Source organism: Bombus vancouverensis, chromosome 1 (genome assembly GCF_051014615.1).
Source record: "Bombus vancouverensis nearcticus chromosome 1, iyBomVanc1_principal, whole genome shotgun sequence".
Lineage (NCBI taxonomy): Eukaryota > Metazoa > Arthropoda > Insecta > Hymenoptera > Apidae > Bombus > Bombus vancouverensis.
In genome coordinates this window covers 3057407-3074507 of record NC_134911.1, presented here as the reverse complement: position 1 = coordinate 3074507, position 17101 = coordinate 3057407, and the positions used below count along the sequence as shown (strand labels likewise).

At 29.6% G+C, this 17101-nt stretch overlaps 2 protein-coding genes across 7 annotated transcripts in view; one reads left to right on the top strand and one right to left on the bottom strand.

Annotated features, from left to right (window-relative positions):
* LOC117160562 (uncharacterized) overlaps nucleotides 1–9972 on the top strand; it is a 32523-nt gene extending 22551 nt beyond the window's left edge. For 2 of the 4 annotated variants that reach the window (XM_033341392.2, XM_076618193.1), the window contains exons 4-6: nucleotides 2509–2871; nucleotides 5746–5889; nucleotides 8136–9972. In XM_033341392.2, coding sequence (XP_033197283.2) covers nucleotides 2509–2871; nucleotides 5746–5889; nucleotides 8136–8393 — 765 coding nt within the window. In that variant the 3' untranslated portion in view covers nucleotides 8394–9972. Of the gene's footprint in view, nucleotides 1–2508; nucleotides 2882–5745; nucleotides 5890–8135 lie in introns of all 4 variants that reach the window. The other 2 variants (XM_033341393.2, XM_033341394.2) reach the window with 2 other exon arrangements.
* Nucleotides 9973–10024: 52 nt separating this feature from the next.
* LOC117160559 (solute carrier family 53 member 1) lies at nucleotides 10025–16406 on the bottom strand. 3 transcript variants are annotated; one of them, XR_013058236.1, is made up of 11 exons: nucleotides 16134–16406; nucleotides 15561–15652; nucleotides 14826–14979; nucleotides 14465–14709; nucleotides 13963–14224; nucleotides 13522–13889; nucleotides 13102–13444; nucleotides 12860–13029; nucleotides 12655–12788; nucleotides 10614–12565; nucleotides 10025–10523 (listed from the first exon to the last, which is right to left on the bottom strand). XR_013058236.1 is itself a non-coding variant. In XM_033341385.2 (10 exons), exons 2-10 carry the CDS (start codon nucleotides 15627–15629, stop codon nucleotides 12304–12306), a joined length of 2007 nt encoding a protein of 668 aa, XP_033197276.1. In that variant the 5' UTR covers nucleotides 15630–15652; nucleotides 16134–16406; the 3' UTR covers nucleotides 10025–12303. The 3 variants fall into 3 exon arrangements, 2 of the variants coding, with proteins under 2 accessions (XP_033197276.1, XP_076474136.1); XM_033341385.2 differs by having other exon boundaries at nucleotides 10025–12565; XM_076618021.1 differs by lacking the exon at nucleotides 16134–16406 and adding an exon at nucleotides 15953–16054 and having other exon boundaries at nucleotides 10025–12565.
* Between the last annotated feature and the right edge of the window lie 695 nt (nucleotides 16407–17101).

Here is a 17101-nt window from a genome sequence, read left to right as displayed (position 1 = left end):
GTAATATAAATTTTAAATATGTCATCTCCATAGACGATAGCACATTCCGATCCTGTTTTAGAAACCGAGCCATCAATATACTTGTATGGATTCTGAATATTTATTTGGCAAGGGTTAATGCCTTGAATGACTCAGCATTTGTATTCGATTTAGAATAAGTTTCGAGATCGGAATTTATCGAAACATGTTTGAGTGACCAAGGAGAAATTTTGGAGAATCTATAGTAATAAATTTAAGTAAATTTAACATCCAATAATCGAATTCCATGTTATTTGTATAATATCGCAAAAAAATTTGTCAAATATTCTTACAAATTGTAAAGTATCTCGAAGATGCAGAAAGGGATATTATTTATACGTATCGTATTTTTTGTGTTTAATTAATTTGTTGTTAACGTTAAACTAGTCTCAAATGTAACGTTGTTGGGTCAAAGTAAATAGACTTTGACGAATATAAATTGCTATAGTTTCGTTCAACCGCTTGACAAGAGAAAGTCTTCCGAAGTAGGTACCCTGTACCTGTATATTTATCTTTACTTTTCAGTCGAAGAAGTACCAGCTTACCATTCTTCTACAGTAACGTACCTCGTTAATTATTCCGAATATTTCATACGTCTTTATACCTAATTTGTCTTTCATCGGGATAATATCAAACTTTATGACCCACCTTTTTTTTTTTACCAAAAGATTTTTAAAAATCAACTAAACCTTACACTTTTATCAGACGACAAAAATTGAAACTTACTGTTTATATTACGATATAACAATATTTAAATTAATACATTAAGTTACACCATATTTTTGTGTGACATTCAATGCAACGAGGTTGCGGGAACAATAGGAGAAGAAACTAATAGCTCAGCTGAATATCGAGTGTCAAAAGTTTCAAGATAGACATTTCTACGTGTTTTTAGATACTAATACATTAGTTAAATTACATATATGTACTAAAACTATTTATTATTTATTTGTTGAAAAATATATAATAGACGTACACATATTGAGTAATAAATATATAATTTTACTATACAATATAATAAAAATTATTCTATATTAATTGTTACAATAAATTATTCTATATTCTATATTCTAGTGATAATAAAAATTATATATCTATAAATCTTAAATATATATTTTACAATAAATATATAATAAAATTCCTTGTTGAAGATGATTAGCATATTTAAAGTCGAAAAAAGCTGATAAAATGCAAAAATTTATAGAAAGTCTAAGGCAATTAATAATCCAGTTTCATGTAAATAATCAAATGTAATTATCGCTAATGACCTTGTAATTAAAGTAACATCAATCATTAATAAAATAAAAGTACCATATACCATTACAAATTGCAAAGACCATCATTTATAATATACTTCTAGCATGTTATTATAATTTTTGTTGTCCAGTGAATCTTCTTTTTCTCCTTCTTCAATCTATTTAAAAATAATTGTGATATATCTTTGTTCTCTAACACTAATATCATCTTTCTAATTCTTCTGAGAATTTTACACAGTTTACATGTAATAGGCTAAAGCTAACAAAATTTACATCTTTTGTTATTTATAAAAATTGATGTATCGTTGAAAGCGCTCAGAGAAAGAACGAATAAGTGACCAAGTTTTCCATTGAGAAACACTGTAGCTAAAATGTTACATTTTAATAAGAAAAGTCGATATACTTGTAAACATAATAGCGAAAAAAGCACTTGAAAACAGTAAAAAAATCTACCTGGAAGAGGAACTCATAAGACAGAGTGATGAATTAATAATTATGTTGTTATTTCTATATTCAGAGGTAGGATCACAATAGTTATTATTATATTGAATGGATAAATCTATCACACCGTTGTGAGAACCGCTTACAAGAACTAGGGATAAAACCAAAAAGGCATCTTAAGCCTATCGATTAAATCTATCGATTGTAACTAGGACTATCTTCTAGTTACTATTTCTTATAACTAACGCATCTGCATATGGATGGCGAGCACGAACCCACGTTGTCATTTTCAACAAATTATAATGAATCTTAAAACGCTTTGTTTCTTTTATGTTTACAAAACGAATAATAATTTCATGAGAATTCAGTTATTTGACTAAAAAAAATGCAATCGATATCCATATAGGAGACGTTGCGAGCAAAACTAAACCAACCTCAATAGTCAACAAACTGAGTAATGTATGATTTAAAATAGATGTGAGCACACAATATTCAATGCAACAACTAATTTCTTGTTATACTATCTAGTGTTACTAATTAGTTTCTTATGTTGTCTAGGTTTAATTTGAAAAAAAAAATTAATTCCTCTTTCTTTTATAATTAACACAGCTTATCGAAATAAATTAATGCTTAAACTCATATCCAGAAGAAACTGTGGCTCACTTTTCTCAGATAGCCCGTCAATTGTACCATAGCGTACCAGGAAGAGTTAACACGATAGAATCGAATCGCACAGCTAAGATAGTAAAAGAAAAGGATAAAAAGAATACAAATAACTATCGTCTTTTTACAGGATGAAAACAGTGAAGCAGCCGATGTGGAGAATAGCTGGGCCGGCCTATTGGCAAGCATCGGTTTGCTAGTGACCAGCGTAGCCGAACTGTTGGTTTCGGGCTACAGCTGTCTGACCTTGGCCCCGAAGCTCTGCGGATGTCTTCGAGCGAGCAACGTCGACGAAGTAACAAACGATGGTCGACTGAAGACCCGTAACATGGTCCATCAGTGGGTCAGCGCTCAGAACCACGTGCCGAAAAATCAACCGATTTACGTGGTGCAGCCGATGCTACCGATGCATCCGATGATCCAGGTGAGGCCGGATCCTCTCCCACGACCCTTCGTACTTGGCTACTACGGCTCGACCTCCGGCGAACTGGAGGTAGGGATAGGTCAGTGACACGCGAGCTAGAAAGTTCAGACGACAAGCGTCGAGAGAAACTCCGAGCTCCGGGCGATCTCCGTGCCTACATTTCGGAGATGCACGAGCTCGAGGTGCAGGTGTTTCTGTGTCAGCAGGATAAAGCAAGTCAGCTTCTCTCTCGCCTCGCTTTTCGGATTCCCCTTTGAGTTCTCGAGGATGCTCCAGGCGTAATACGTGTTTGCGGTCTGAATGCCTGCTAGATTCTTGCGGTGAATAGTTGCGATTGGTTTCGACCAGGAATGCGTGCTATGTTTATTCTCTCGTTGGTGAAGTTTACTTTTGTTTGCCGAGACGTGAGATGAGATGGTTTGTTTGGTGATTAAATAAGAGATCGGAAAGGAAGTTAATGTCTGGTTGAATGATAGCGGTAGACGATATGGAACATACAGTAGAACCCCATGTAACGCGGTGCTACCGTAGAACGTGATCAAAACATTGTTACTGCCCTCGTATAACGCGATTTGGAGAATAACGATGAAAGTAAAATGTTTCTTAAGAAAGTAATTGGGAGAAAATATCTGCGAATAATGAATATACCCAGTTCTGAAGCTGAATAATAGTGGAACCTAATTTTAAGCAATTCGATAATATGTTTTCTATATATATATATGTATAAATTTCTTCATTATATATGTATTATATGTGTGTATATATATATATGTTATATTATATTATATAATGATGAAATTTTTATTGTTCAAAACTAGAATGCATATTATCTTTTGTTACATCAAAAAACTTACTTAATTCTAACGTTTTGTACTGCGAATCCACATGTAACACATACATATAGCGCAGAATATAGCCGCGTTATGAGGGACAACTCTACTGTATTTATTTATTAATGTTTATGTGGTGAATGTCACAGTATTTAGTGAGGCTATAATAAGGAAATCTACTGTCTTAAATATAGATTCCATAAAGCTTAATAGTATAATCCTATTTTAATGTAAAAATAAAGAATAATAAATTCTATGCCTTTTTATATAATACAGAAGTGATTGACCTACTCGTCAATCGCACAGGCCAAACCGGTGTACCTAGAAACGTAAAATTTGCACAGTATACTTCTTTTATGACGTAAGCATGAGATAAAGAAAGATTTATGGAAACTACAGATCCTAAAGGGGGGAAAATGGGTCAAATTTTTTTACAGGATAACCGTATCTCTATGTCCACTAAAGTCAGAGACGTGAAATTCGGCATGCAAACTTTCCACTGGAAATAAACGAACACGTGTTTGGGCGTTTTTCGAAATTCAACCACTAGAAACTGTTTAAAAAGAGTTTAAAAAAATAGTAAATTTAAATCCAAATACTGTGCGGCCAGTTGGCTATATTGTAAAGTAAATTTAATAAAATCCAAAACTCATGTTCGTAAACCGCTGTACATGGCCATCTTCTTTTAATTGTAAATGAGTTAATCAAAGAGAGCTTGATGTGTCGTGCGATTTTAATGGTGAATGATCTAGAATGGATGCAGTGAATGTATTTTATTATCTTGATGATGGTTGAACTTATTTAATAAGATACGGATATCGTCCTATTTAATATACTGAAGTAGATTAGGCAGAGAGAGATTGATATCTAATGGAATTTTATATTAGTGACGGATGATTTAGAATGGATACAGTGGATTCATTTTATCCATTTTATAGGTGATCTAGTTGTTGAATTCTATTTGATGAGATGTAGGTGTTGTTTTGTCTAACAGTTAAGTGGGTTGGGCAGAGAGAGGTTGATGTTTAATGGAATGTTAGTGACGGGTAATTTATTGCAGATATATATGCGACATTGATTAATGTTCGTTTTTAATTTGAAAGTGCTTTGCGGAATAGGTCATGTAGTGAATAATATGATGTGATCTGTATCAAACTAAATATTACGTTATATAAAGTATTAAGTTTGATATAAATGGATCAGTTTAAGTAATTATCTTTGAATCGCTTCTTTGCTTCCGTTGTTATTTTTTAAGCGATTTTATAGTTTAGGTGTATCGAGTGGTGATACTAGAATCACTCGACTTGCAAAATTGATAATTACGTTTTTCAATTTACAGCAATTCTCTTTCCATTAATATGACATATATCCTAATGTACGTTTCAACGTAGTGAATACTTTCCTAACATATTGATAAACATTCAATTTTATGACTGAAAGGTAAGATGAATTATTTTTATAAAAAAAAAAAATGAACAAAAGTTCTTCCTTTCTTCCCTATTCATTTCAACCTATTTTTAGAGATTTCGCAATATGCAAAAATATGTGGTAATGCATAAATATTTCATTACATATGTTTCAATAGCATATTTAATATATTTTAATTAATATATAGTATAAATAATTATAAAAAATAGTACAGATAATTCTTTGATATACTACACATTTAATATACATTTTTGGGTAAAGAAGAAAATCTTGGTCTTCGATGAATCGTGATTCCACTTAAACTCATACAAAGTACAAAGTATATACCAGTTATCGTAACCAAATATTAAAAATATTTTCCTTCCTTAAAAGATACAAGTTTTATAACGAAATCTAATCCCTCGTGTTATACACATCTCAACCATCATCTTCACAGTGTATTACTCCCAAGATTTAGACAATCTGTGAATATTACAAGTATTACATCTCATCATACAAATATTACATTTAATGTTATTACATATAACGTACTCATTAAAATGAATTAGCTAGGAAAGCAGAAAATAGATATCTTCTATCGAGAAATCTTAATGATAGAAGTTCCTTGTGGATTGAAACTTGCTAAAACTAAAAAGAAAGAAAAAGACAACAAAATAATAAGTTAACAAATTCTACTTTCTGACAGTCGCCTTATGCAATGGCTGGCGGTCCTGCAAAATTTCCTGGAGGATTCGTGCCTGCTGGACCATTGCCCATAGCTGCCCCAGCTTATGGTGCCGTTCCTATGCTACCACACATGCCATACGCAGCTCGTCCTCCATCGCAAATCGTAGGTATCCGACTCAGCACAATACTCCCCCCGATAGAAACTATCGTCGTGTCAAAATAGCCATCAGTATCTTTGACATCGATTTCTGCCGTTTCCCTTTGCATATACAGGGTGGTTGGTAACTGGTGGTACAAGCGGAAAGGGGGTGATTCTACGCGAAAAAAGAAGTCGAAAATATAGAATAACAATTTTTCGTTCGAGGCTTTGTTTTCGAGAAAATCGACTTTGAATTGTCGGTCGGTACGCGTGCACTTTATCACGTCTCGTTATAACGGATCTCACTGTAGATCGTTGTCTCGATGGAAAAATTAAAAAAAAAAATTTTTATTCTATATTTTCGACTTCTTTTTACCAACCACCCTGTATAACCCTGTATATGATTTACGTTTGTATATTAAAACTTAATTGTTATCATCGTAAAACACATTATAATATAAATCGATTGTGGGTGGTTGGTAACTGGTGGTACAAGTGGAAAGGGGGTGATTCTACGCGAAAAAAGAAGTCGAAAATATAGAATAAACATTTTTTTTTCTTTTTTAAATTCTTCCATCGAGACAACGATCTACAGTGAGATCCGTTATAACGAGACGCGATAAAGTGCACGCGTACCGACCGACAATTCAAAGTCGATTTTCTCGAAAACAAAGCCTCAAACGAAAAATTTTTATTGTATATTTTCGACTTCTTTTTTCGCGTAGAATCATCCCCTTTCCGCTTGTACCATCAGTTACCAACCACCCTATATAATTATATGCGTAACCACGGAAAAAATTCCTGAACCGTTCTTGTCGCGCCTAATTGCTCTTTCGAAATCTTTCTTCGCGGATTTCAGTATTTGTGAAAGCGAAACGTAGCGAATTCTATTTCTTAAGGTCTCCTTTTGTACTTGATTTGATATGGAAATTAGATATATCTTTGTATTACGTATAATACGTAAGTGTTCTTAAGATTGTTGAAATTTCATGGAAAATGGTTAATCCCTTACTTACTGTATTATTACACCATTGTATTTCTTATAGCACTTACATATCAATTAATTGGATTGCAGAATATTAAATTTCGTATCGCTTAGTTAGTAGTTCTTTCATAGGACTGCAAAAATTTCACACTGTGAAAATCATGTATAGAACCTGATAAAAAGAAACGTTTCATTTAAAAATGAGAGTATGTGTCAATACTTTTCCTGACCATTGTATTTATTTGAATTCATTGAGAAAATAATCGATAATAGAAGATTGTATATAGAATATTGTGCCAAAATATTTCATCAAAATTCAAACTCCTGATAAATTTATAATATGACTATAATATACACATATACCTATATATAGCTCTGTAATGTCATATAATTAAGCCATCAGATTTAATAGAAGTGAAATTCATTTAAGAGATATGTCATCTTAAAATTTCTCTTGTATTTTCTTCGAAACTACAATGCTTTCTGATCCAACTATCGCGAAATCTCTAGAACTATACGTCAAATTTTCATCAAATTTTATTCTGTATAATTTACTATTGTTTATTATAGCAGAATTATAGAATGTTACAGATATTTTAATTATTTGCAACATTTTTCTCTATTCAAACTATTATAATTTTGTTGCAACAAGGATTTGTTAATAATCCCCACCATCGCAAGATTAATTTTCCAGTTTTGAAAAATGTTATTAGAATACCTCAAAATTTCTAAATTAAAATAAAAGAAAATGAACACGAACCTCTAAATAATATCCAAAGCAAAAATCCATAAGTACGATCTGTTTTCACGAAAATAGTAGTATTTTGCAATTTAAAGCTTCATATCTTCGAAAGAAATTCAAAACCAATAATGTAATGACATAAACTCTTCCCCTAATTTCATATGCACTATGTCATATTTTATTCTAAAAAAACAAAATTTTTATTATTTCTTTAAGGCAGACTAATGAAAGTAAAATTCATAACTACTGTATTTTCATTACTGTAAGGAATAAGAATAAGTACATAGAATAGTAATTTACAAATCAATTAAATTAATAAATTAACTATTTACTATTTTTGAGTGTTTTAAATAATCAAACATAAAAATAAAAATATATGTGAAATGTATACAAGTTTAAGAAATATATTTATTAAACACATATATCTAAGGAAGAAATTTCTTTAATATAAAATTGATTTAGATACAATATAATTTAGTATACTATCGCTTATATTCTTTAACGATAGTCGAAGGAGTAATGAATAATGATATTTAATTTTAGATTCGACCAAAGCAGAAACGTCACATAACTGTGGAACACGAAGACACCATGGAAAGGAAGAAACAGACTGAAAGAAAAACAGAGTCCCCAAAAAGGATGTCTTCTATAGGAGAAGACCAAGTAGATCTAGCTCAAACATACACAGGATTGGACAAAAAAATTTCAGAAGAATTCATTTCAATCGCTATGGATCCAGAAAGAAAGTCGAAAGCTTCCAGTAGTCACGGTAGTGAAATCGGAACCGCGAAAACCTCTTGAAAACATGATATCCACATTTTCAAGTTGTATCGTGTTACTTTCGTAATTAATGTACAAAATTCTTCTACATTTACGCATGTAAATGTGCATAATTTAGTATTAAAAGAAGAAAGTTTTTTATCATTTCAATTATCAACGCTTTGAAAATTTGTTAGACGCAAAATTCATTGTATGATTGTAATTGTATTAAAGAAGCCATTTGAAGACTTCTCTCGAGGCTCTATTTTTCTCTTTTTTTTTTTTTTTGTTATATGAGCGTACATTGTTACAAGTATATACAGGTACGCGTTGAAATTTTAATTAATTGTTGTTGTAGATATTAACTATTGACCTTTGGTAGCCTAAACTATTTTAATGATATCTGTTTAGAACAGAGAATAGATACATATTGTTGTGTTTCTAATTGTATAAAAATGATTATATTTAATAAGTAAGATTTAAAAAATTAGTAAATTTATTTATTTTTTATGGTATTTTATACCAGCTGTTGTTTATTATATGTACATTATTCATTGCAAAATGCAGCAATATGTACTTGGAGAAATAACTTAGGCTTTAAAGGAATAACATATAACTTTGTGTATTTGTTATAAAATAATTCCAAAGGTAAACTATAATTATAATATTTCACTTTATATAATGTAAGATAAAAGTATAAATTCATTTTAGATGCACAAGACTATTAAACCGTTACATTGGAAAATGAATAAGAAAAGTTAAAATGTTTTATCTCTTTTTAATGGTTGAAAATTATCTGTACTTAAAAACTAAAGTTTTATACTGCCAAAGTTGTCTACATAATTTTTTAGTATATATTAAAATATTATATATATTGTATACATATATACATACTTAATTCTTTTACTTTATAAATTTGTAAGAATATTTTTACAATTTTTATACTTGTGCTAGGTTTGGAACACATCCTGTGGAAAAATGACAATCATATTTTACTTGACTTTTTATTTTTCTCGCGAGTCACTAGAGGTTCTTACAAGTAATAACATTTCTTTGTTTAATTAGTGAATATATCATGATCTATTTCTTTGCAATCTAATAAACAAAATAACTTAACTTAAGAAAAATATAAAACTGAAACAAGCTGTACAGATATTACATTTACCTTTTAAAATATGTTTTATCATGTTTAATTTAAAATAATGATTATACAATAATATATGAAATCAATTTCAATATAGAATTGCAAAGAGCTAAAATGAAATACATTAAAATGTTTAACACAATCTTTGGAATGTGCAATTGCATATAGTAAACTAAACCCCTAAGATATCTGATTTTAAAATGATTTTTAAGAAATATACATAGACATATTATTAATTACATATAAAGAACGTAACACAAAACCTTACTATTTTTATTTGCATAAAATTATTCGAGTCATTTGTAATTATTGCTTTCTATAATTTAGCCTGTAAAAAGTTACACGTGATGCCGATTTAATATCGCCATGCTATTGTATAGTCGTAACGTCACTGCTCGAAATTAATTCGACGCAAAATCCATCGTGTATATATATAACGTGTAACATGTCATGAATAAATAAATTTAAAAAATAAAACTTGTCGAACGTAATTATTATCAACAAATAAAGGACACGAAATACAGCGCACTCATCTTTAAATACTGAACATTTTATTAATGAATTATAAATAGCCTATATGCAAGTATTATTTACATATTTAATTCGCTACAAACTGCTTACAATTATACGTAATCACATATGGCGTATATCTTTTAAAAAAGATGTGCATATATAACTAACATATACGCGAAAACATGTTGTACACGAAATATAAAAATATCTCACATTCTTTTAATAGGAATAAATTTCACTGTTCACTGTTATTACCGTTGTAACATCTCCGGACTATCAACTACCAGGATGAAAAAAGATTTTTCTAAGATTATTGTTATTATTTTTATTTGTTTTTAATTATCTCGTAGACTTCCAGTTCCGTTGTCGGTAACAAAATTCCTTCATCTTACGCATATAATTCCTCCTCGTCCAGCTTATTCTTTTTCTGCATCTGGAGCACAAAGATAACGACCCTGCCACCACTATTCTTCTGTGGCATTTGAGGTACCTGATCTGGACGGAGACACTTTCTCCTATAAAGTGGTGTCTGGTAATATACCGTAATTTTCAGCACAGTCTCAACAAATTCTCCCACCTTGTTGGGTACAAATATGCATATATACCTTTCAAATAACTATAATGTATTTTCCCTTGATCAACTGTTCAGAATATTCTCGGGGCATTCTTTTTTATCCTGTTGGTCCGGAGACGTTATATTACTACTTATTGTTATCGCTATTATTTCTATAACAAAATATATAAAAATACATGTGTAAAACCATCACAATTATTGGAATACTTAATTCATAAATACATAAGAATACATCATACACAATACCATTAAGAACAATACCTTATCGTGAGTAATACATAACATAATGTAACAATTCTTTTAGATTCGCTATTAAGCGAATGAAATTATATTGTCGGCATTCCTTATTTTATTTCTTTTATAAGAGATAAAAAATTTGTTCAAGTAATCTTCGTTTTATGTAAAACATATATAGAAAAGGACGATAGATTACAGTTTGTGTATTCAGTTATATTTTCAACGAGAAGTATAAGGCATAGATTTTTATGCAGTATTACTATGAATAATAGTAACTTTTGTCAATGTTACTATTATTATTACTGTTGTTGGTATTCAAAAAATGAAAATAGTTTTTAACATGTTGAAATACCTTGAACATTTTAAAATATAAATGTAAAAATACTTCTATAAAAATGCTATTGCAATTTTAAGTACTTGGTACCTAATTCAACATTGGGGGCTTACTTATTATCTTCATATATTTTGTTGAAACATCTACCTGTATAAAATCTAATCTCCTTCTGCAGTCACTACATATAAGCTCTTGTGTTTCTTAATGCATATTTTATAATTATCCTTTAGAAATGTATTGTATCGCATAGAATATAAAGGTACATGGGTACCTTACCACAAAAAAAGACAAATAGTTATTAAATGTATTATTTAAATAATGTAAGAGACGCTATAGTCTAGTACATTTTATATATAATTAGTTCAAATAAATACAATTGTTTGATGAGATAAGTTAAAAATACCACTTCCCACTGACAATTAATCTAGAATTTATATTTGTCAGCAAAAATTATGAACATTATAATGTAATGAGCGCTTTCCCTTTAGTTAGAATTATAATACTATAATAACAGGTAGACTGTGCTATTGCTCGTTGCGCCAAAGTGAACAAATGCACATATTAAAATATCAACCCTGTTTCTACATACAACTCACTAATATCTATGTACAACTATTATGATACACTTTATACATTTCTCAAGTATGAATCTGTGCATTTATTAATCAAAATTGAAGACTATAGTACCTAATAAATATATATTAACAGATATATCACTAATGAAGTAATCTATCTTTCTTTGTATTTACCAATTGAATACTAATTAGTAGTATACAGTTAATTCAAGACTTGTTTAAACAAAAATGATTTTCATACATTGTTAAAATAATTAAAAGCATTTAAGTCATTCAAATCAGTTTATTAGCGATAAATCATGTGTTAAGTGTCGAAACAGTTTTATGGAAGACACTGTAGTATAAATATCATAGAACTAAGTTATTAAATTCATAGTTTAATAAACAGGATATATACAAGGCACTTGTTCAGTTCAGCCTCACAATCTTCAATTTTGATACACAAAGGAAATATTAATTGTTCATAAAGTATGACCTGCACTCTTTCTAGCAAACTACTGTCCTATAAAAATTACATCAAATTTGGAATAATATTGCTTTGCATAGGTTCTGATAATAAAACAATTGAACTAGTTTCAACTAGTATTTGATATATCTATATCAACTGTTTCTTCTTTGAGCAATGCCCGTTTATCTTCTTTACTAGTAGCTTGTCGTTTACCACCAACTTTGCGTTTACCTCTATTGAGTACACCATTTTCTTCATCCATCATACGCAAAATTTGCGTTTGATCAGAACTTTCTATCGGTGCGATCGAAATATCACGAACTGCACGAAATTTACCACAATTGTTTAAATGTTCATTTTCTAATCGGAAGAAATTCCAAACGAATCGCCTTAAAATGAATATATTTTTATATACTAATTACTCTAATTTAAATATTCATTGAGGTACATATAAATAATAAAATAACTAAAGACGTACCTAAAGACTTCAAGAGGTGCTACTATCGATGTCATTAAATCACTAGATACATATCCACACTCAATAAGAACGAAACTCGCGATCCATGCAAACCTCAGAATAAAATCCTCGATTATAGCAAAATAATAGAATCCCTAAAGAAGTATCAAGTGCAATAAATAATTGACTGAAAAAGAAAGATTAGAACATACTTTTATTTACATACCGCTGCTGAATATACTACTTCTTCGCGTAAGAATTTATTTTCACCAGCATTGCTATCTAAAAGACCCCAATCCATTTTTAAATCCCACGTTAGTGAATAAATAGAATTGACAATACAACTAAAGATCCAAAGCCACAACCATGGATTTTCCCAACGATTTGAATATTCCGCTAAAATTAATATTATTTATATCCTTGATTGAAAATAATATCAATCACATTAGAAAATTGTTTGTAACTTACCAGCATTGTATGCACACAGCGTATTAGATATGACAACAAGGAATGTAGTTGAATATTTTCCAGCATTAGCCAAATGTGGAAATGCCTCTTTAGAATCACGATATCGTCGTATACATTGTGCAAAACGAAACCATGCAGGTAGACAATTAACGATAGGTCTAACAAATAAGGATCCAGACATACATTGCGTAGTATCTCCTGCTTCTAGCCAGTTTCCATTGGTAATATAAAAACACGTTAAAAAGTGGAAGTCTAACAGTGCTGTGGCCATACTATTTAATTGATCTGCTAACCAGAAATCAGCAAAATTCACGTACGCAAATGGCGATATTAAAACTCTTCCCTAAAGATAAAAATAAAATTTTATTTCCTATAAATTGAAGCAATTCTTACAGTGTATGTTACGTTAATAGTACTTACAATGATCTTTAATAACCAAAATCGTGCCTCGTGACGAAACATTTTTAACGGATTTAAGAGAAATGCTAACATAATACAGACTAAAACTAATGGATTCACATATGGAGGAATGCTTAAGCTGACACTGTATAAAAAACTTAATAAACTGAGAGTCCATATAACTCCAAGAACAGCTGCTAATTCCATAAGATGTTGTTCAGATAAATGGTTTCGCGGATCCAATTCAAATATCAACACGTGATTCACACCGGACGATCGCCATCCATAAACATTCACGCCAATAAGAAACAAAAATTGTATAATAAGCAGAGGTCCACGATATAATCTAAATGCAATTTTTAAGTTTTCACCACCATCGTGAAATATTGCTAGAAATAAAATAAAAGAAAATAGAGTATATAATTATATTTACTTTAGTTATTACATACTTCTTGTTATTACCTGAAAGTACAACTGCCACAAAGAGAACAATGAAACTACCAGAAAATAATCCAACTTTAAAAGTGGTCCATGGACTTTGATGCTCACCTAAAGGTGGTACACGTAAACGTTTCATTGCGCGTTGTCTGTCTCCACCTTCTAAATCGTTTGTTACTGTAGTTTCTGTATCTTGTATGAGATTGTCTATATCTTTTGATGTATAAAAATGTGCGGTTTCTACACATTCCATCCTCCATTTTGATCCACTATCTACAGACAATAACTGAAAATAGAAATAAAGATAATATTACACCATGTACATATAAGACACAAATTGCTATGATGTATGAGGTGTGCTGAGTTTTTACTTGTGTTTAATAGGATAAGGGACTTTAAAATAAGTATTAGTTCTTTCCTTATTTTTTCATTATTGTTTAAATGAACCTGTAAACCTAGAGAAATACAACAAAAATAAGTATGAATTAATGCAACAATAAGAAACAAAATCTCTTTTTCTATGTACCTTGTCGTGTTTTTTAAGAATCTTTCGAAAACCAGTGTAATTAAGATTTTGATAGTTCTGAAGAAGTATAAGAGACAAATAAAATTCTGAGAATGCAAGTTTCAATTCTCTCAGCTTCCTTGTTGGTAAATGAGGCTTAACATTCACTTTCCCCTTATTTTTCCCTCCACCATGTTGTAATTCTAATGCTGTCTTCAATTCGCTTTGAAGAGCTGCATATTTACGAGTGGCTTCTGCTAACTTTTCTATACATATATAAAGAAGATCAATGTTTATTTAAATGTTTTATTCTTAATAGATATGATTGTAAATTTCCATTTATTTGAATTTATATGTACATAATCATATAGAACATCCTTACCAGAATAAAAAGTATTAATTTTCTTCAATTCACGGTCACAAAATGTAAAAAATACTTCATCAAAAGAAGCAAAGTGTCGAGATATCACTTCTGGTTCAACACTTTCAGCTGACGGTGCTTCTTCTACAGCAGTATAGAGCATTGCCTTCATTTCCTATTAACCCAAATAGGTCATTTTAATTAGTAGTGTAATGATCTTTCATTGCACAAAGTGCCCCAGAATAAGTAGGAAATATTTTAGGAGTGCCTTTGGAAAACCTAAACTATAAAAAGTTCATATGAGGATATATCCTATTTGATTTTCTTTTCAAATTATAACAGATTTTGTTTTGCAATTCATATTTCTTTCCATAGACAAATATTGTGTTTCTCAAGTTTCCAGCAAATATAGACTACATCTGGATATTTAAAAATTGGAAAACAGTCATTGGTAAGATATCTGCAAGCTTGCATTGGAATACAAAGATACCATCTCGAATACCTTTTATGAAAAGTAGTATATAAAGTAGTGTATAAAATAAAAAATAAAAATTAAATCCACTATAACTCGAAAACAAAGTCAAGTAAGATATATTTATATGAAGTCTTTTTATTGTTTATATATGCAGAAGCTACTCCTAAAATATTTCCTACTTATTCTGAGACACCCGTATGTCTCCATTGGCATAGAAATAAATTTTTAACAAAGATAATTAAAATATAAATATTTTAATTTTCAATACTATTTTATTTTACCTCATAGCTTATGTATTGCTTACGCCACTCAGGCGTAATGTGAGCAGACAGATGTTCTGCAAACTTCATCTTGCTTCAATTAACGCAATAATCTGCAATAAACAAATTCATTTAAATTATTGCTAAAGTGATATAAATATATAATATTAAAAATTTCCATAAAATAATTATGTATATAATAAAGCATATATAAAAGAATGAGATATATAAATGAGATACAAAGTGAGAAAATCATATATTATTATTATTGAAGAAACTTCTTTATTTCTATAGTCTATATATCTTCATAAACATTTACTCGATGTATTAATTTATTATTGCAAACAGCGTATGCCAAAAAAGTAAAAAAATAATAAAGTGAGCAAAATGAAATATTATAGTAATATAATTACAAAGTAGAAAATGAAAAGATGAACAATTGAATCAAATGTTTCGTTTCACGCTCATCTTTAAGGAATTAAACCACGAAAGAGGTTACATACAACACATATAATGCACTTAAAACCTTTGTCGGCAGTACTAAGTCAATATTTTCTGAATTCGTTTACTTCATGATAAATTATTATTACTTACATATATATGGATGTCTTTATTCTTACTTCTTACGTTTAGCTGTCAAGCTTTACACGACACATAGCACCATTGTTTTTATACGTACAGGCGATATTCATTAGACAGCTATAAGTCTTTTTATTACTTAATTTAGAACGCTTTTCGCGAAGATAGATAGCTTCTAGTGTCCATTTGCCAGTAAGGATTGACGAGAATTTTCCGATTAAATACCTTTGATAATCTCATCGCTCGAAGATTTATTTCAGTTAGATAAAATGCTTATATGTGATATATATATAATCTATAATAGTTGTACGTAGTTTATAATGTTAAGCATTCGTATTTCGATTCTTATTTTACAAAAAAGGATTTTGTTTATATGTTTACAAACTTTTTATATTTATTTTATTTAACCGAATTATATCCATCAAATAGTTGATTATATATAAAAAAATAGAACTATAGCACACAAATAATTACAAACATTTGTATTTGAAGTTGGCTATGTGGATTTTTGTATTTTTTATCAGATATTGAGTTCTTTGAGACAATCTTTTATTGTATTATTACGCTCAGAATATTCTCTCAATTAACATTTACTTTGAATTTAATTTTTAATGTAGATAAAACATTTTTTTCAATTTTGTCAAGGATTTTTAATTGTTATAACATAATAAAATTTTATTAAATATGCATGTGAATTCAATCTTCTACTTCGTAAAAGATACGTATACATATGTATGCAACATGCACAAATATATATTTAAATATATATAAACAAAACTATTAAATATATAAAAAATAAAATATTATAACATCATAAGATAAATAGTATAATGCGTAAAAAAATGTATAAAACATTAAAAATATAGTTTTAGAAGATTGTATAATAATTATCTTTTAAAGAGTAATTATGCGTATGTATAATCAATAATAGAAGAAGATTCTTAATGTAATTCTTTTCAAATGAAAAAAAAGTGGATTTTATC

Excerpts from the sequence above, each read along its gene's own strand:
- LOC117160559 (XM_033341385.2), bottom strand. The coding sequence starts at position 15,629 with ATGAAGTTTGCAGAACATCTGTCTGCTCACATTACGCCTGAGTGGCGT. Across the intron at positions 13,890-13,962 it reads TGTGGCAGTTGTACTTTCAG|CAATATTTCACGATGGTGGT; the intron begins GTAATAACAAGA and ends TTTTATTTCTAG. Across the intron at positions 12,566-12,654 it reads GCACCTCTTGAAGTCTTTAG|GCGATTCGTTTGGAATTTCT; the intron begins GTACGTCTTTAG and ends ATTCATTTTAAG.